At 36.5% G+C, this 20,224-nt stretch overlaps 1 protein-coding gene across 1 annotated transcript in view; it reads left to right on the forward strand.

Annotated features, from left to right (window-relative positions):
* Window positions 1-20,224, forward strand: part of CRB1 (crumbs cell polarity complex component 1) — a 198,536-nt gene that overhangs the window by 72,444 nt on the left and 105,868 nt on the right. The window contains exons 3-5 of the mRNA XM_008525733.2: window positions 3,622-3,817; window positions 6,386-6,525; window positions 12,486-12,668. Of these exons, the coding sequence (XP_008523955.2) occupies window positions 3,622-3,817; window positions 6,386-6,525; window positions 12,486-12,668 (519 nt within the window). The remainder of the gene's footprint in view (window positions 1-3,621; window positions 3,818-6,385; window positions 6,526-12,485; window positions 12,669-20,224) is intronic.

The raw sequence follows: 20,224 nt of genomic DNA on the forward strand, positions 1-20,224 counted from the left end.
AGTATTTTGATATCACTCTCCTTGGATTCTAACATGACAGCCTTCCCCATCAGGCAATGGTGACTTTTGACCAGATATCTAGGTTAGGATGGGGTTTGGGAGGAGGGCAGGAACACTCCTGGCCCTTCTCTTACACCTTAGGGATATAAAGTGGAGATATTCATTGAAGCAAACTCTTCTCACGTCAGTTCATATGATCTTTCCACATAAGGAAAAAGAATGAGGAAAAGAAGTATGATGTAGCAAGTAAGAAAGGAGAAGAAAAGAGAGGAAAAATGGAAAGGTAAGAGAGAATCAAGCCATGACCCTTTGACGAGGTAAGAGGAGAATCCAGAGAGTGCATTGTCAAGAGAACCAAGATGAGATGGAGTGGCTTTTGGCTTTAAATTGATTATGTCTTATAGAAGATGAAAAAGAACACTCTTCGATTATTTGTCAGGAATATTTCTTCTCTGCCAAAGCCAGTGGGTAAACTTAGGAATCTCTCATCTTTTCATCCTTTTACTGAATACTTTAGGGAAATTAGGCATGTAATTCCAATCCTTCTTCGAAATTTATATTTTTAAAAATACTTGGTTGTAAGAACATTTCTGAACTTCTTTTGACAGTTGAGTAGTTCAGAGTAAATCTGCCTCTGTCAGTCACAAACTAGTGACCTGACAGCTCAGGTGACTTATGTTCATGTGGAGATGCCGCTGTGGTTATTAGCACAGTCTTAGTTATGGTGAATCACCAGAGCTATGAAATCGAGGAATTTTTTCCCCTGTCCTGTACATTTTTCTTTTGATGTAGAGTTCCTCTTATCCTGTGTTTTTTTTTTTCTTACCCTTTCTGTTTTCTTTTTTTTCATAAAGAACTATTAACCAATTCCAACAGATTGGTTTCATTCGTGAGTGAATTTTTGTAAAAGAATTTTACAATTAAGAATTTCCTATTTCTTAGAGAATCCGCCACAGAAGTGCTACTTGCTGTAACTGCATTCACTTTCTGTTGCTACATGGACGTAATGACACGGTGCTATACTTAATAACACTAGTCACAAAATCAATATTTCCAGATAGAATGGCCCAAACCATTCAGGTGCTCTTTTGAAGGTCGATTAATTGCATATATTTAAGGGCTGTAAGTACGTGGCAGTAAACATCCAAATGTAAATCATAGTATCCAGATGTTTTATCTCTGAAGCCAAGCATCTGGAAATACAAAAACATCTGGATGGTGGACTGTACTTAGCACTTTTCATCCAACTATTTTGGCATCACACACACTCAGACCAAATCCCTTTTGTCTATATCACTAGCAGTGATAAGCTGCAATAAGAATCATGTTGCTAAGTACTATTAAGAGTAGTACAAATAAATCACCCCAAAGTAAATAGTTGTTTGACCTGAAATTATCTCTAAGCTATGGAAACATATTCTTATATGTTCATCAGGGTCATCTTAAAGACAAAATGTTTGAACTACAACCTATAAGTGGAGCTGCAGTCTTTAAAATAATGGTTTATAAGGTATTTCTTAAGCATTAGGAAGTAATCTGGGTGTATATCAGATGACTATATAGATTTTGTTCGAATTATGAAAAAAATTCAGAAGTGTTAACAAGCTTTAAACCATTGATTTGGCTTTATATGTTAACACTTTCCAGCAAATATGTATGAATAAAATACCAAAGGACGTAATCCAATGGCGTATAGGCAAAGGCACTCTGAAAAAGTGGATTGATAAAAAACTGAACTAGAAGACAGGCATTGCAGAAACACTGTCATTTACTAGCTCTGAGGCACAGGCAAGTCAGCGGACCTTAAATGTGTTGGGATGAGATAGAAGAATGCATGTGAAATCACCATGACCTGTCCCGCAGACAGTGGGTGTTTAATAAGTGCCAATCGCCCTCCACTCAGAGAGCACTATGGGAATCCACGTCGACCTGGGTGACCAAAGTTCACTCTGCTTAAGGTCATAGTTGGTCAGTGTCATTTTAGAGGAGGTAATTTGTAACTTACGGTTACTGAGTACTAACACATTATAGTTTTAGTTGCTATGTATGTTGAAAAATATTTATAGGAAAAAAATTTAAAGAGTTTATCATTTTTGTCTTCCATACATTCTTGAAAATTGGAAGAGGTATCTATTATTGCATTATTTGACATGGCAGAAATGAATATGTTAAAGCATTGCTGAAAAGACGTTTCAGAGAGAGAACCAGAATGAGAACCCAGGTCTTCAGAGCTTCTTCCCTGGACCCAACTGGTGCCAAATAAACAGATATGGAAAATCTCATTCACAGACTGGATAAGAAAGAGCCAGGCTTCAAACAGCAGGCCATTTACCTAGCAACAAATACTAATCCACAACTTTCCATTCTTACCGATATCAAATTTAATTTTAAGTTTTTTTCTTCTCAAAAAAGCACTCAGATTTAATACGCTGGCATCCCTTTTAATGTGGGTATTGGTAGAATCCAGTCACAGCTGTAAACAGCAGGTGGCATTTTCTATCAGGAAAGGGGCACAAAATCAAACCACTAGCAACTTCTGAGCTATGCAAAAATCCCTCAGTCTCATTTTAATACATAATTTATTATTCCGGGTTATAAGCACAGAAATAAAGATGGATAAACATAGACATTCCCCCCTTTTGTGTCTTTTAAAACCTATATGTAAATTTGATCATTGTATATCAAATATTACTTTGGCAGATTCGATAGGGTAGTTTCTTACCTCAGTGTGACTAATTTTTCAAATCTTGAGCTTATTTTGCTTAGTAAATAATCTTCATCTACTATTTTTGGAGGGAGAAATATAGATTTTTTAAAATATAACATTACTTTAAAATGAAATAGCTTCTAATAATAGCACAAAATCAGTTTAAATCACAAACTTATTTTCTATTTGCAAGTAGTATTTTACAACACCACAGAAAATTTAAATTTTAAAATATCTATGCAAAAGGAACACTTAAGGAAATAATTGCACATCATATTTGTACAATAAATGTTTGTGGAAAGAACAAGTATAGCTTTTTTTCTCTAGCAAATGCTTACTATGTACCAAGTACTGTTATAAGCACTTTAGAATACATCACATTTATAATAATAATCCTATGAGGTTGTTACAACAATTTTTCCAATTTTCAGGTGAGGAAACTTAGCTTTGCAAAGGTTAAGGAAGTTGCTCAAGGTCAAACAGCCAGCATGTGGCTGTGCCAAGGTCCCAAGATCCATTTGGCTTTGAAATCTGACCTTCTACTCACTGTACTATATGATGCCTAACTAAACTAAGTGTTTAAAAATAATTTAAAAACATGGATCAGTCCCTTTTAGGCTTCCAACAAAAGTACAGTTAACAGTGACTTTGTTCTAAAAATGTCTTGTTTCCATAGACTGAAAAGTCACAAGCTGTTGTATACAATAGTCCTTTGTACATAACAGCTGCTCTGCTTTTTGAAACTCCCCACAAGCATGCCAAAAAGTTAATATCAATTACAATGAAGGAGGAAAATTATTTTGAGTAACATAACATTTGACAAGAGCTTTGGTAAATAAAGCATTGCGAAAGACCTAGAATATTAACACTTCGCTAAAACTTTTCTTTTTTTCCTGTGCTGACTTTTTTACAAGGTGTCAACTGTGAAATGGAAATTGATGAATGTTGGTCCCAGCCCTGCCTAAATGGTGCAACTTGTCAGGATGCTCTGGGGGCTTATTTCTGTGCCTGCACCCCTGGATTTCTTGGTGATCACTGTGAACTCAACGTTGACGAGTGTGCCAGTCAGCCGTGTCTCCATGGAGGGCTATGTGTGGATGGAAGCAACAGGTAAGTTTTCTCCTCCATGCGATGATTGGCTCAGAGAGAACTCATTGACCAAGGACTATTTGGAGAATTTGGAGATCTCACACCCTTAGCTTAAAATTTTTAGATGACTTTATACTTTAAATGATGAAAGGTTGTAACCTTCAGATCTTACTAAAAAATGCATCCTTCAGAGGTCATCTGTCCCAATGGTGAGGATCTTCCAATTCACGTTTGTAAAAGTTTAGAACTGCTTATATTACAGAAAAATGGTGGCTTATCAATTCCATGAAATAAACATGTTGAAGATAGCAAAGGGGTGAAAACAAAGCTAGAGATTCTTCTATATGTGAATATAAGGTTGTATCTATGTGATAAGAAGCATAAAAATAGTGGTGAAAAATCGATCCTTTAGGAATTTTATATAAACACTGCTGGAAAGGGAAGTGATCTTAAATTAATTTTATCTTGAATTTCTAGGTGTTTGGGGGAATTCAATGAATACTTTTGAGAAAGCAAAATGGTGAGACGTAGCCATGTGATTCTGCTCCAAATCAGATTCAATCATTGGCTTTTCGGTCAAAAATAACAATAAATTACACATTAATATGATGGAGATAAATTTGGATAATGGTAATTGAAATTCATATCAAATATTTTGAAAAGAACTTTCTAGTACTTATTTAAACCACATGTAGTGAGTTATCAGATGCATAACAGTTTTTAATAGCATCATCACTTAGCGTCTTGTTGGATCCTTCAACAGCTCAGTGGAAGGCAAGATGGGCATTACTGTTCCCATATTACAATAAGGAAGCTAAAAGTCAGGGAAGCTGGGTGACTCCCACAAATTCACACAGTTAATTCTTTGCAAAAGGAGAACTAGAATCCAACTTTCCTTTATTTAATAAATAAGACATAATTTATCCCGAATCTAAATTTCAAAGTTAATCAGACTCGAAGGAGAGCAATAAAAGCCTTGTGTGCTTCAAACATATCCAGCAAAATAGAATGATTTTAAGTAGAACAATGTGGTTGTATATTTTCTTTGTAAACTATAAAGCGAAACTTTTAATCACATTCCACATCTTGCCTCTGACTTTCTGTTACATGCAAATCAGTCTCCAGTAGCATGAATCTACATTCTTGGAGGCAGGTAACTGGCCAACACATAGGTAGACAAAAATGGAAGTTCCCACATAAGAACTCCAGTGGAAAAGAAGGAGACTCTCCCATCCATGCTTTACTGTCTCCAGAAAGCAACAAGATAGGAATTACACAAAGCTTTTGATTCCTACGGTAATGCAAACAGAAGGGGGCTGAAACCCTGCCATCTTTCATCTCCTCACTTGAGTGTGCCATGAGTAATTTTTCTATGTTACCCTTGTTTCTCTTATTACCTAAATTTTGAGAAAGTAATCACAAGGTGACCAGATATGACTTGACTTTATTTTCCCACAACAAAAAATTAACACATTGGCTATGAGGTATATGGGAAAGTCAGAAACTATACGTGAAACAAGGTTCTTGCAGATCAAAGGAATTATGTGGATGAAGTCTCTAATTCCAAGAACTGAGGTCCACTGGCCAGCCTTCAGTACAAGGCTCTTGTCTCTAATGTCTGACATAGAGTAGATTTTTAGTAAGCACTTTTAATTAAACAAATGGAATAGTGAACAGAGGATTTCTAACTAGCAATATGTATAACAATTATAGTCACTTATTATATTTGCTAATATTTCAGTTTTCTTGGTGAAGCCTTAATGTCTGTGTTCAGTGGTAAATATCCATGGTGGACAGGTCTCTAACTGCTTTGTAAATTCATAGGTGTCCTTTCCCCCAGACCCCCACTTTATCTAAGCCAAGTGGGCAAGTTCACATTTTTACAATACTAAGTCCTTGAAGAGCTCTCATCTAAATTAAAAGCCTCCTCTTGATAAAGTCAATAAATTCCCCCATGAGATTTGTATTTGGGGTCTGTCAGATGATCCCACTCATTGAATGAATAATTATAAACAGCAAGACTAAAATATCCTTGTAATCTAAAAACAAGAGAACATAAGTCATAATTCATTTAATGAAGGTTTTTCCTGGTTTGTTCCATAATTTATTGTTTCGTTTTTCATAAAGGACCTTATTAATGGGCTCTCTATATAAAAGAGTGCCACAATGGTATAAATCATTCTCTACTGCCTTCACAAATATTAACAACTTTAAGTACTATTTAGCAGCAATTTATTCAGTACTTTCTGATGCTTGAGATACTATATCTATTCTTTGTATGTATGCGGAATTATCACAATAACCCTGTGATACAGGTAATATTCGATTTGTGGATGAGGGAACTGAAGTAAACAATTTGTTTTCCAAATAATTTTTCATAAAGCTGTACTATAAATAAAAATGATAAGATATTAACATGGAAACACATAATGAATTAAGGTCTATCGAGATAACTCCCCAGAGTTTTTGAGATAGGTATTAAGACCATGCCGTGGGTTTCAGGTTGATGGACAGGTGAAGAGACAGGATAAAGATATTTGATCTCAACATAACCAAGACTTGATGTGAAAATTTCATTTTACTCTCCAGATATAGCTGTAACTGCATGGGTAGTGGATTCACAGGGACACATTGTGAGACCTTGATGCCTCTATGTTGGTCACAACCCTGTCACAATAATGCTACATGTGAGGACAGTGCTGACAATTACACTTGTCACTGCTGGCCTGGTAAGTGACAAAATATCTTCCATCTTTTTTTTGTTTTTGGCTTAGAATAGAAACAAATCACTTTTAGCAAATAGAAACTAAAAATTCTTGTCGTTAAAGGTTTAAAACTAACTCTTTCTTTTAGTTATCATTGTTTAACTTAGTTTTATTCTTCAGTACTCACACATACCTATTGCTACAGTACACATTGTCCAAAGTAGGTTATCAAGCTGCCCAAGGATAAGAACCTTCTAGAAGAAATAGAGAGGCAAAACCAATGGAAGGATCGATTTCAGCATGGTCTTCATGGAGAAAAATTCACTGGAAGATGCTTTCTTTTCCTCCAAGATGTTCTTTTTGACATCTAAAATATATTGAAACCCATGAAACAATGTTAAAATTCTAGGAGCTTGTGTTATAATTCATGGAGTCAGTCAACATGATTTTGATGGTCCCCATCGAGGGTGTAGAATGATTTTCCAGAAATAGGAGTGTTTGCCTAAGCATTTATAATGTAAATGAGAATACAGGTTGAACACACATAAACCATAACTAAAAATTACTCATAAAGAGTAATTAGACTTGAGTGTAGAGGTGATAGCAGAATCAGGAGAAAATAGTATGTAACACTTGAGTCAACAGGCCATGTGTAAAAATTAATATTAATTTTGGCAAACCACCTGCTTGACATTTTTTTGACCTCATTCTCACTAGGATTTCACTGGTAGAAGTGGAAGATTTTTATGTGCTATGATGTTTTATTTTATAAAACTTTTGTGGAGTTGGGGGTAAGGAGGAGACAGTGGGTAGCCTGATCTCCTGGCATCACTCATCTTCAAAATTCTGACTGAGGAGGAAGTTGGCAGCCAAGTTCTTGTTTTTTTTTTTTCACAAGCAAAGTAAGTCTGGATCACCAGGCTCTCTGGGAAGCCTGGGGCCTTCAGCCTCTCTAGAGCATCTTTCTCCTGCAGCATCACCTGAATGTAGTTCGTCTTAGGGGCCTCCTCACCTGTGGTGCCCACCCTGCCTCCACGACCTAGGTGTTTGCCAGATTTCCACCGGGCTTGTACAACATCTAGAAGAACTGCTCCTGGTGCCAGCTAATTTGTTGCAAAATAAAATTAAACCACTGGAAAAAAAATCATAAACTTATGATTATTCAAGATCTAGTTGTTATAAGCCTACTGATCATCCATCTCCTTTTCCCCATTCATTTAATTGCCTAAGGAAAGGATAATCCTGTGGTTGGGGAGGAGACTGGAGTCAATCCAACTGGTAGTAGCCTCTGATTGAAAGATATCCCATTGCCTAAGGGACATTTAACATGCTTTGGTTAAATATATTTTGTAGGTAAACAAAGAAACATGAAATTATAAAAGAAAGTTTGGATTCTTCTGTGGCTCAGAAATCTATGTATGTCATGTGTCTTCCCACTTCTAGATAATAAATAGGGCATATTTGCTATCCTTTGGTTATTGGCTTAACTTAAATACTGAAATTTTTCCCAAACATGTTATCTACATTCTTGACATCAACAACCACTCAACGTTCAATCAACACTCTGGACAGGACCTCTGTTCAGAGGTAGGGAGTGGAGTCAACCATTTTGTGAGTAGGACAGGTCCGCCATTTATTAACTGAGTGAAGTAGGGTGAGTTACCTCATAATTGTTAAGTTCCTTATCTGAAAACACAGGATAAAAATACTTTAGTTGTATTCTTGTGAAGAATAGAATTATAAAAATAGAGCCTGGCACATATTAAGCACTCCAAAAAACACAACAATTAGTACCCACCCCTTTGTACACCAGGAGGAGGCAGTCACATATGGGAGATAGTTTCTCTTCTCTGGGGGGTTTGTAATGGCGTCAGGCAGTTAAGACCTGCCTGAAAAAAACAAACTAGTGTGTACTCCATTCACTCACGGATTCAATCATTAAACCACATGGATTTCAGTATCAGGGAGGGGCCTGGGAATCGAAAAGACATAGTCCCTTCTTCCAAGGACCTTACATTCTAATAGGGATATAGCGTGAACAAATGTATATCGTGCAATTTTTGATGCAATACAAAGAGATTATAAATTCTGTAAAAGGGAATAAGGGGAGAAGAAGCACAGGGATAGCTTGGCTGAGGAGGCACCATTTTAGAAAACTTGAAAGTAAGCATATCCCGGAAATGTACTCGCTAGCCTTGTGACTTTGGACAAGTTACTTTCCTGCTCTGAGCTCCAGTTTCCCCATCTATAAAGCAAAGAAGGTGATAATAATACCCACCTCATAGAGTTGTTTGGGAGACAAATCCAGTAATGTATACAAAGCTCTGAGCTCAGCCTGGACCATAGTAAGCACTCGATAAATGTTTACCAGATACCGAAATTAGGAGGTTGGCCATTCTAGGCCCTAGGCCTTCTTTAAAGAAGGAAGAGAGAGGGAAAGGAAGGAAAGAAGGAAGAAAGGGCAGCAGGCACACGTGGAAAAGAGGGTGTCTAATTGTGGAAGTGGATTGTTCAAAAATGCCAGGCCAGGTAGAGCTGGTGTAAAGAGACAGGCTGGGGAGCAAGACAAAAGGGAAGCCAGACCACAACGCTGTTATCTGCCCTGCAAACTGTGGGGCAGGGAAGCAACATAATCTGACCTGTTAATTCAGAAAGAGCTCTCTGGCACTGTCGTGGAAGATGATGGAAGGGATTAAAACCAAAGGCAGGGAATCCAGTGAAGGAGTTCTGCAGTAGTTTAAGCAAGAGATAAGCCTGTTTGGCACAACTGAGACTACAGGGGTGAGAGTGGAGATGAGGAAATGGACAGGCATGAGAGTCATTTAGGAGGCGGAAATGATGTGGGGACTAAGAAAGGGCACAGATTTAGGACAGTCCTGAGTTTCTTTCTTGGGTCACTGGATGGATGGAGATTTTGCCTAGATAGAAAATTCAGAATATCTTTACACCCTATTCTCACTGTTGTATATAAATAGAATGTTTAATGCTACAAACTATTCTAGATCTAAGAAAAGGAGACCATTCCTTTGGATCGTGAGACCACTGCCACTGAAGCAACGGCAATAATCCACTGCTATAAGTGCCCAGGATCCTCATTTCAAAAAGAATTAATTAAAGAACTGTCAGTCACTTTAAATGCTTATCTTAAAAGTTTTCCCGTTACCCAGATAAGATTAGATTTGTTTAAAAAATAAAACGAAACATAATATAAGAACCCTGGAGACTTCATTCAGTATCATATTGTTTCTTTGTACAGAGTTGTACAGAAAAACTTGTTAAAACTATTGAATACAGCCTTGACTGAAGGAGTCTATTTATATACATGGTTAAAGGGAACAGCAAACAAAGTCCTCACAGGGCCCCAGGGATGGGGACAGGACTGGCACGACTATAAATCAGAACCATGCTAATGCTCATGATAGGAATAAGATAACACATGAGCTGGAAAACAAACGAGGATTTATGGAGGTTCTAAATTACTTCCTAACCTGGCTTATGCACGAGTCTTGAGACTTAGAATGAGAAGAAAATTGGAAGTAGTCCAAGCTTTCTTCAGCAAGGTCCTCTGTAGAACAATGAAAACCAGTTTATAAAAACTTGCTGTGAAAACCATTGTCTAAGTGAATATTTGTAGATCCTTAAGCATGAAATAAAAGTATTTAAGAGCAAACATTCAAGTTTAAGAGACTGAGGGTTCCTGGGGGAAGGGGCACTGCGCAGAGTTGTGGGATCTTGATAGACATGTGCTTTTAGTTTCCTTTTTCAACTGTAAGTTTCTTCTTCAGATGGCTGAGAAAGACCCAAGGGTCATATGTAACAAGTGTGTTATACTTTTGAGCAACAGAATTTACGTTGTGGTTATGATTTGACGTAAGACCCCGTTCAGGTTTTTATTAAAATGACAAAATGAGCGATCACATTATAGTCTCATTATTTGCTTGTTACTAGTCAATTGTCTAGTTTATTTGCTAAACTAGGATTATAATCTAAATTGTTGATTAGTACTATTTGAATCTCGTTCAGTCATTGATTGAAGGTCCTCACCTTACGTATTGCTCAGTACTGGCGGGGTGAATAAAAGACCACAGCCCCTGCTTTTGTGGAGTTCATAGTCTGTTGAGGGAGACAACTATACACAAAAATAAATACATAATAAAAGTGATTATAAGAGCAATGAAAGAAAAGAATTGGGTAATATGAGAGGAGACAATGCAATCTTATTTAGATCTGTCCACAAGGGAATGTCATTCTGAGAAAGAAATACACCATAAATCCTGAAAACTAAGAGTCAGCCAACCGAAGTGTCAGAGGAGAGTCTTCTAGGGGAGGGAACGGTGTTACAAAGGCCCTGGGGTAGAAGCCATTCGAGGCATAGGAATGTCGAGATGGGAGTGTGGCCATGTAAGAAAGATCATTTTAGGTTAAGGTTTTGAATTCTGTGTGAAAGGGGGAGCCCTTGAGTGCTTTTAAAGCAGAGAACTACCATGATTTGCTTTGTAAGTTTTATAATTTTGGATTGCAAATTTTAGTTCAAAAACATATTTCTGAGTAGCGTTAAGTGACGTTACAAAGACCCTTAGTTGTGAGGTCGTTTGTATTATAAATCAAATTGTGTTTCTTTAAGAACTTCTTGCAGCTTTCTCACCATCTTGCAAAACAGCTGATGTTGTCCCGGTCCCACTCATCAGCTTTGTCTTGCATCTTACTAAATTTACATCTTTGGACTAGCACCGTACATAGTATACAAATACTCCTATAAATGAATAAGGAAAACAGTCTAATGAAAAAACAGGAAAAACATATGAAATGATAAAAAGAAATCCAAAAGATGTTAAATTCAATAGTAACTGGGGAAAACGTAAACCAAAACAACGAGGTATTATTTTTTATCTAACCAACTGGTGAAAAATTTTATTTGGTGATAGCAAATGTTGGCAAGGGTTTAGAGCCATGTGTACACTGGTCCAGTGCTGGTAATTATGTAAATGGTATAACTGCTCTGAGGTGTTTACAGTATCTATTAAAATAAACAATGTACATAACCTATAACCCAGAAATTCCTCTTCGAGGCATGGAGCCCAGTGTTATTCTCAGACATGTACGTAAGCATGCATATATAATGATATTCACTGCCACATTTTTTGTAATAACGAAAATGTGTATAAACCCACTAAGGGAATGATTAAACTATGGTACATCCACATGAGGTAATACTTGGCAATAGTTAGAAATTATGAGTTACATCTACGTTACTAACATGGATAGATTGTGCAAGGGAGTGAAAAAAGCTACTTGAGAAGAATGCATACAGTACAATTCCAGTTACGTTAACACACACACGATAAAACTATATGTATACATTAACAGGTGCATATGTATGTAAAACCAAAGAAACAGTTCTGGTAGGGACTTTCTTTTATATTTAATACATCAAATGTTTATAAAGTACTAAATCATTCATGTTTTATTGCTTTTATTCCTGTCCCTAATAAAATGACCCAGCTAAATCCATTCAAATACAAAATAATTTTTCATTCTGCCCACTGAGTTTTAGGAAGGAACCATTTACATTTACGTTGAGTTTTAAGAGAATTTAGGGTTGGCTGTGTGGATACTGCTGACTTTGCAGCTATTTTCCTGAAAAATATTTTATTTTTTCTTGCTAAAATTCCAACCATTGGAATATTTGAGGGATTGGAGTGTTTAGTTAAAAGGTTCATTTTAAATCAAGGTTATCCTGAAGTCCCATTTTATTTGAAGCCTTATTAATCAAATCTTTGTAAAAAATACTGGCCGGTATTATACAAGTGTTCCCATTGCTACTGCTTATTGTCTTGGAAGCCTCCTCTTAGCAGATTCCCTTTGCTAGTTCCTTGCACATCATTGGTAATTGGCGCCAGCACAGTGGTCAGCCTCCTTTTCAGGCATATGCTCTGTGGTTGAGAGCTTTAGCTCAGCAGCTTCTCTGAACTTCCATCCTGCAGGATACACAGGTGCCCAGTGTGAGACCGACATCAATGAATGCAGCAGTAATCCCTGCCAGTCTGATGGGGAATGTGTGGAGCGGTCCTCAGAGCAACAGTATGGACGCCTTGCTCAGCTGCCTTCCTCATTCAGCTACCCTGAAGCTTCAGGTTATGTCTGTATCTGTCAGCCTGGATTCACAGGTGAGACCAAGGAGAGGGGAGATGACTGGACTTCCTAGCCTTTTATGGCCCATCATGCATTTAACCAAATGGTGTATTAGCAGTAAGATCTGTGCTGTATAAACTTTGATGCTATGGTGCAAAGGGTCCCCCTTGTGGACAGGAAAAATATCTTGTTTCACGTATCATATAATTCCTCAGATCAAGAGGAAAATGTTAAAAAAGAAGGATAGGAGAGGTGTATGAAAGGGAAAGTATTTTTATACATTATACTAGGAATTGGAGCGCGACACAAATTTTTTACCTTATAAACAGAAAATGTTGGAATTCTTATATTCTTAAATTTTATAATGATGCTAAATTTTTGTTATTCAGATTTGTTTTAAAAAGTTAATGAACTTTTTATATTTACACTGAGAACAATTATCTGATCTTAAGTAATCTTCCTCAACTATTCTATAGCTAATTGTCTCATATATCACATTTAAATGACTCCAGCTTTTTCTACAGCATTCTTACTCTAAAACCCAGAGGAAACGTGCATGGATGTTTTCCAATGAATGGTTGTGTTTGTGTCTGCTTCCAGGTTCTGAAAACTCACAAATTAAAACACAGTTCCTATTTTGGTAATGAGTAGCAATTTACCTACAATTGCATAGAAATCACTGAGAACACTAATTACAATCTAGATTTCTATCTTATTTCTTTCTCCTAGATTAAGTGATAACTGAGGAACATATTTCAGTTAATATTGAGGATTTCTGAGGAAAGTAAATGAGGAAAAAGGGTCTATTTACACTTAGGATTCCCTTTCTATCAATGTTTCAATTTTGAAGTTTAACGATCTTTGATTCGTGGCAGTGTTCGCTCTAAGGTTGTTCTAGATGATGTTATTTCCTTATTCACTGTCCCTTCTATGAGAGCACATAGGAGAAAAGCCTTTCCAATGTCAGTCACGATAAGTAGTATTTTTCCAAACAGCTTCTGGCTTGCGTGTTTTTTCCCTTAATAAAAGGCATGCAAATAAATCTTGATAAATAACAAAAAGTGTGAAATAAATCTTGGAATATACCATATTTCGCAATCATCTAGGCTGCTAGCAATCTTATAGGTAAACTTGAGTTCTACAAGTATATAGCTTCTTATGGATGTATTTATGTTTTTACCTCACCCCTGGGATTATTTAAATTTCCTGTTTCTGTTTCTTATGGTTGCCTTTTTTCTTTCCAAATTTTTTGGTCTTGGTATAGTGTATGTATTTTTGTCAGCTACTTTAAATCCTTCTTGGAACAAGGTAGGGGGGTTATAAATTTTTTTTTTAATATTGGGTTTAGGGTCATAAAGAGAAGACTCTCTATAAGTCAGAGGCCATTGTTAATATTGCCTCATTGGATAAAAGGATATGGTTAACCAATGAATCTGCAGATCCAAACAGGAGAGGCAGTGGAATGTTCCAGAAGAGTGTGTTGGACTTGATTTCTGAAGAGCTGCCAAGAATGATTGTGAGTTAAGAAGGCTTGGATGCCCCAAATCTCCATGGTGTAATGAAATAGTTTATTTTTTGCTCATGTGAGGTCCAAAAATGGGTTCTCATGATCAATTGTCCTCCAAATAGTGACTCAGGGCCACAGGCTTCTCACTTTCTTGTTGTTTTTTATTTTTTCCATCTTCAAAATGTGGCTTTCAAGTTTACCATGCTCTTCTGCATGAAAATGGAGCATGGCATCTAGAAGATTTTTATGGGGCAAGCCCGAAAAGTGATGAATATCTCTTCTACCCACATCCCGTTGGTCATACAACCACATTTAACTGCAGCAAAGACAGAGAAATCTAGTCTTGTTGTGTACCTAAAATAAGAGAACAGGCTTCGTGAACAGCTATCCAATTTGTCACAACAGCTGGAACTGGCAGACTGGGGACACAAATCTAGATCCTCCGATTCTAAGTTTATCATCCTACCTGCTGTGTCACGTGTTTTTATGTGTGAATATATTTTTCTTTATTTCTTTTACTTCTTTAATTAAATTTTTTTAAGATAATGGTAGATTCACAAGCAGTTATGTGAAACAATACAGGGAGGTCTATGTATACTTACCTAGTTACCCCAATGGTAACATGTTGCAAAACTACGTACAGCATCTCTCCAGGATACTGACATTGATAGAGTCTACATGCAGAACAGTTCCACCATCACAAGGATCTGACCTCTCTCCTTCTCTACCGTCTGGTCCCTAATCCCTAACAAGCACTAATCTGTTCTTCTTTTCTGTAATTTTGTCGTTTACAGAGTATTACATAAGTAGAATCACACAGGCTGTAAACTTTCCGATAGATTTTTTTCACTCAGCATAATTCTTTGAAGATTCCTTTAGGTTGTGTGTAACAATATCTCATTCTTTTTTATTGCTAAGTAGTATTCCATGGTATGTATGTATCACAGGTTGTTTAACCATTCACTTGTTGAAGGACATCTGGATTGTTTCCAGTGTTATGGATAACGTTTCTATGAACATTTTTGTACAGGCTTTTGTGTGAATATAAGTATTCGTTTCTCTGGGATAAATGCCAACGAGTGTAATAGGTGGATCATATGGTAGTTGCATGTTCGGTTTTCTAAGAGACTGCAAACTGTTTTCCAGGCTGTCTGGAAAATATTCCCGCTAGCAATATAGAAGAAATCCAATCTTTTCTTTGCATCATCGCCAGCATTTGGTGTTGTAGCTATTTTTTCATTTTAGCCATTCTATTAGGTATAAAGTGATATCTCATTGTGATTTTAATATGTATTTCCCTAATGGTTAATGATGTTGAACTTCTTTTTGTGTGCTTCTTTGACATCTGTATATCCTCTTCAGTGAAATGTCTTTGCATGTCTTCCGTCCATTTTCTGATTAGTTTTTTTTTTTACTGTTGAGTAATTTTCAGCATATAGCCCATGGACATTTTTTGTTAAGTTTATACCTAAGCAGTTCATTTTATTTGATTGATTGTAAAGGGTATTGTATTTTTAATTTCAGTTTCTACATAGTCATTGTTTGTACAAAAAATGTGATTGATTTTTGTGTGTTAATCTTATGTCCTGAGACCTTGTAGAACCTATCTATTAGATCTAGGAGTTTCCTCTTTGTAGATTCCCTGGGATTTTCTACATAGACAATTATGTCATCTGCAAATAGAGACAGTATTATTTCTTCCTTTCCAATCCATATACCCTTTAATCCTTTTCTTGCCTTGTTGCAGTGACTAGAACTTCTGAGACTATGTTGAATAAGAGTTGTGAGAGTAGATACCTTTGCCTCGTTCACAATCTTGGAGGGAAAGCATTCAGTCTTTCCGCATTAATTATAGTGTTAGCCATAGGTTTCTGTAGATGCTCTTTAGCAAGTTGAGGTCATTTCCCTCTACTCCTAACTTGCTGAGAGTTTTTATCATGAATGGGTATTGGGTTTTGTCAGATGCTTTTTATGCATCAACTATATGATATAATTTTCTTCTTTAGCCTACTGATATACAGCCATGCACCACATAATAACATTTCAGTCAATAGTGGACCACACATATGACGGTTTTCCAATAAGATTAATAACGTATAGCCTAGGTGTGTAGTACCCTATACCATCCAGGTTTGTGTAAGTACACTCTTTGATGTTCACATGAGGATGAAATGGCCTAACGACACATTTTGCAGAACGTATCCCCAGCATAAAGCTGTGCATGACTGTAGTGGATTGCATTGCTTGATTTTCAGATATTGAACCAGCCTTGCATACCTGAAATAAATCCCCCTTGATCACAGTATATAATTTTTTTTTGGTTTGCTAATATTTTGTTGAGAATTTTTGCTTCTAAGTTTGTGAAAAGTGTTGGTCTATAGTTTTTTTTCTTGTACTCTCTTGTCTGGTTATATGATCAGGGTAACATTGCCCTCATAAAATGAGTTAAGAAATATTCCTTCCTTTTCCATTTTCTCAAAGAGGTTATAAAAAATTAGTTTTAATTCTTTAAGTATTTTGGAAGAATTTTCCAGTGGAACCAACTGGGCTTAGAGATTTCATTTTCTGGATCTCTTAAATTATAAATTCAATTTCAGTAATAGGACTATTCAGATTACCTATTTCTCCTTGTTTGAGTTTTGATAGTTCAAGGATTTCAAAGGATTGGTTCTTTTTTTTCCTAAAAATTGTGTGTTCTGTTCATGTTGAGTGGAGTGTTCTATATATGCCAAATGGATTATGTTGGGTGATTGTGTTGACCAGATCTTCTATATCTTTGCTGGTTTTTCTGTCAAATTTATTAGCATAATGTTACTCATAGCCCTGCCTTATTATCCTTTTACTGACTGCAGGATCTGTAGTGATCTTCTCTCTTTCATTCCTGATCTTGACCATTGGTATCTTCTCTCTTTTTATTTTTGTTCATTTTTTACAGGTTTATAATTTCATTAATCTTTTTTGAAGAACCAGCTTTTTATTTCATTGGTTTTCTCTATCGTTTTCTGTTTTCAATTTTGTTGATTTCTGTTCTTTACTGTATCCTTCTTTTTGCTTGCTTTGGGTTTACTTTGCTCTTATTTTTCTAGTGTCTTTCTTTTTTACATAAAGAACAGAAATTTATTTTTCACACTTCTGGAGGGTGGAGGTCAGGGTGCCAGCATGGTTGGGCAAAGGCCGTCTTCCAGGTTGCAGACTTATCATTCCATCCTCCCTTGATGGAGGTGGCCTATTTGCTTGAGGTAGGAACTTTTATTATTGATTTAAAGCCCTTCATTCTTTCTAATAGAAGCACTTGATAGTATAAATATAACTCTCTATACCACTTTAGCTGCATCCTAAATACTCTGGTATGTCATCTTTTCATTTCCATTCAGTTCTATGTACTTTTAAAATTTTCCTTGGAGACGTTCTCTTTGACTCATGGATTATTTAGAAGTGAGAATTATGGTGTTTAATTTCTAAGTGTTTAGAGATTTTTCTCTTGTCTTTCTGTTACTGATTTCTAGTTTGATGACATTATGGTTAGAGAACACAATCTGTATGATTTCAATTACTTCAAATTTGTTGAGGTTTGTTTTGTGGTGCAAGATATGGTCTGTCTTGGTCAATATTCCATAAGTGCCTGAAAAATATGTGTATTCTGCTGTCATTGAGTGGAGATTTCTATGTGTGGTAATTAGGTCCTGTTGATTGACTGTGTTGTTCAGATCTTCCAAATTGTTGCTGATTTTCTGTCAGGCAGTCCTATTGTTTGCTTACAGGGGGAAGTTGACATCCTCAACTATAACCATGGATTTGTCTATTTCTCACTTCAGTTCTATCAATTTTTGTTCTATGTATTTTGAGGTCTGTTGTTTGGTACATACACATTTGGGGTCATTATGTCTTCTTTGTGTGTTGATCCTTTTATCATTATGTAATGTCCCTCTTTGTCTCATACATTTTTTTTGCTTTGAACTCTCCTTTATCTGATATTAATATAGCCACTTCTGCTTCTTTTTTTTTAAGATTTTTTTTTTCCTTTTTCTCCCCAAAGCGCCCCCGTACATAGTTGTATATTCTTAGTTGTGGGTCCTTCTAGTTGTGGCATGTGGGACACCGCCTCAGCGTGATTTGATGAGCAGTGCCATGTCCGCGCCCAGGATTCAAACTGACGAAACACCGGGCCGCCTGCAGCGGGGCGCACGAACTTAACCACTCGGCCACGGGGCCAGCCCCTGCTTCTTTTTAATAGACTTTATTTTATAGAGCAATCTTAGGTTCACAGCAAAATTGATTGGAAGGTACATAGATTTATCATGTACCCCTTTCCCCCCTACACACACACAACCTCCCCCACTGTCGACATCCCACACCACAGTGATGCATTTATTACAATCAATGAACCACACTGACACATCATTATCATCCAAAGTCTGTAGTTTACATTGGGGTTCACACTTGATGTTGTGTATTTTATAGGTTTGGACAAATGTATAATGACATGTATCCATGATTGTAGTATCATACAGAATAGTTTCACTGCCCAAAAAATCATCTGTGCTCTGCCTATTTATTCCCTCCCCCCTCCTAAACCCTGGAAAACACTGGTCCTTTTACTGTCTCCATAGCTGTGCTTGTTCCCCAGCATTATACACTTGGAATCACACAGTATGTAGCCTTTAAGATTTGCTTCCTTCATTTAGTAATATGCATTTAAGTTTCCTCCATGTCTCTTCATGACTTCATAGCTTGTTGCTTTTTAACACTGAATAATATTCCATTTTTGGATTACCACAGTTTATTTATCCAGTCATTTACCGAAGGACTTTTTGTTGTTGCCAAGTTTTTGAAATTATGAATAAAGCTGCTATAAATATTCATGTGCAGGTTTTTGTGTGGACTTAAGTTTTCAACCTCTTTGGGTAAATACCAAGGAGTGTGATTGCTGGATTGTATGGTAAGAGTATGTTTAGTTTTATAAGAGACTGACAGACTGTCTTACAAAGTGGCTGCACCATTTCGCATTCCCTCCAGCAATGAATGAGAGTTCCTGTTGCCGCACAACCTTGTCAACGTTTGGTGTTGTCAGTGCTCTAGATTTTGGCCATTCTAATGAATATGTAGTGGTATCTCATTGTTGTTTTAACTTGCATTTCCTTGATGACTTATGATGTGGAGGATCTTCTTATCTACTTTTTGCCATCTGTATATCTTCTTTGATGAGGTGTCTCTTCATGTCTTTTACTTATTTTCAATAAGTCAGGTTGCTCGTTTTCTTATTGTTGAGTTTTAAGTTTTATCTGTATATGTTGGATAGCAGTCCTTTATTAGGTGAGTCTTTTGAAAATATTTTCTTCCAGTCTGTGGCTTTCCTTCTCATTCTCTTGACAATTGTCTTTCACAGAGCAGAAGTTTTTAATTTTAATGAAGTTCAGTTTATCAATTGTTTCTTTCATGGATCATGCCTTTGGTGCTGTATCTTAAAAGTTATCAACTTACCCAAGGTCATCTAGGTTCTTTCCCATGTTATCTTCCAGGAGTTTTATAGTTTTCCATTTTACATTTAGGTCTGTGATTCATTTAGAATTAATTTAGAATTAATTCTTGTAAGGTCTGCGTCTAGATTCATTTTTTTGCACGTGGCCATTTCAGCACCATTTGTTGAAAAGACTACCTTTGTTCCATTGAATTGCCTTTTCTTCTTTGTCAATGGTCAGTTGACTATATTTACATGACTCTATTTCCATGGTTTCAAAGAAGAAATCTGCTGTCATTGAAACTGGTGTTCTCAGATAATGCATCATTTCTCTGGCTGCTTCCAGAGAGAAAATCTGATACTAACTTCAACCTTGTCTTTAGTTTTCAGAAGTTTATTTATGATGTGTCTTGGTCTCAGTTTATTTGGATTTATCCTATTTGAGTTTCACTCAGCTTTTCAAATCTTTAGTTTTATGACTTTTGCCAAATTGGGGGAATCTTTATCCAATTTTTGTTTGAGTATTCTTTCATCCCTGCTTTCTTTTTCCACTTGTGGGACTCTGTTAATCCAAATTTTGGGTCTTTTGCAATTTTTCCACAGATACTTGAGGCTCTGTTCATTTT

Source organism: Equus przewalskii, chromosome 31 (assembly GCF_037783145.1).
Source record: "Equus przewalskii isolate Varuska chromosome 31, EquPr2, whole genome shotgun sequence".
Lineage (NCBI taxonomy): Eukaryota > Metazoa > Chordata > Mammalia > Perissodactyla > Equidae > Equus > Equus przewalskii.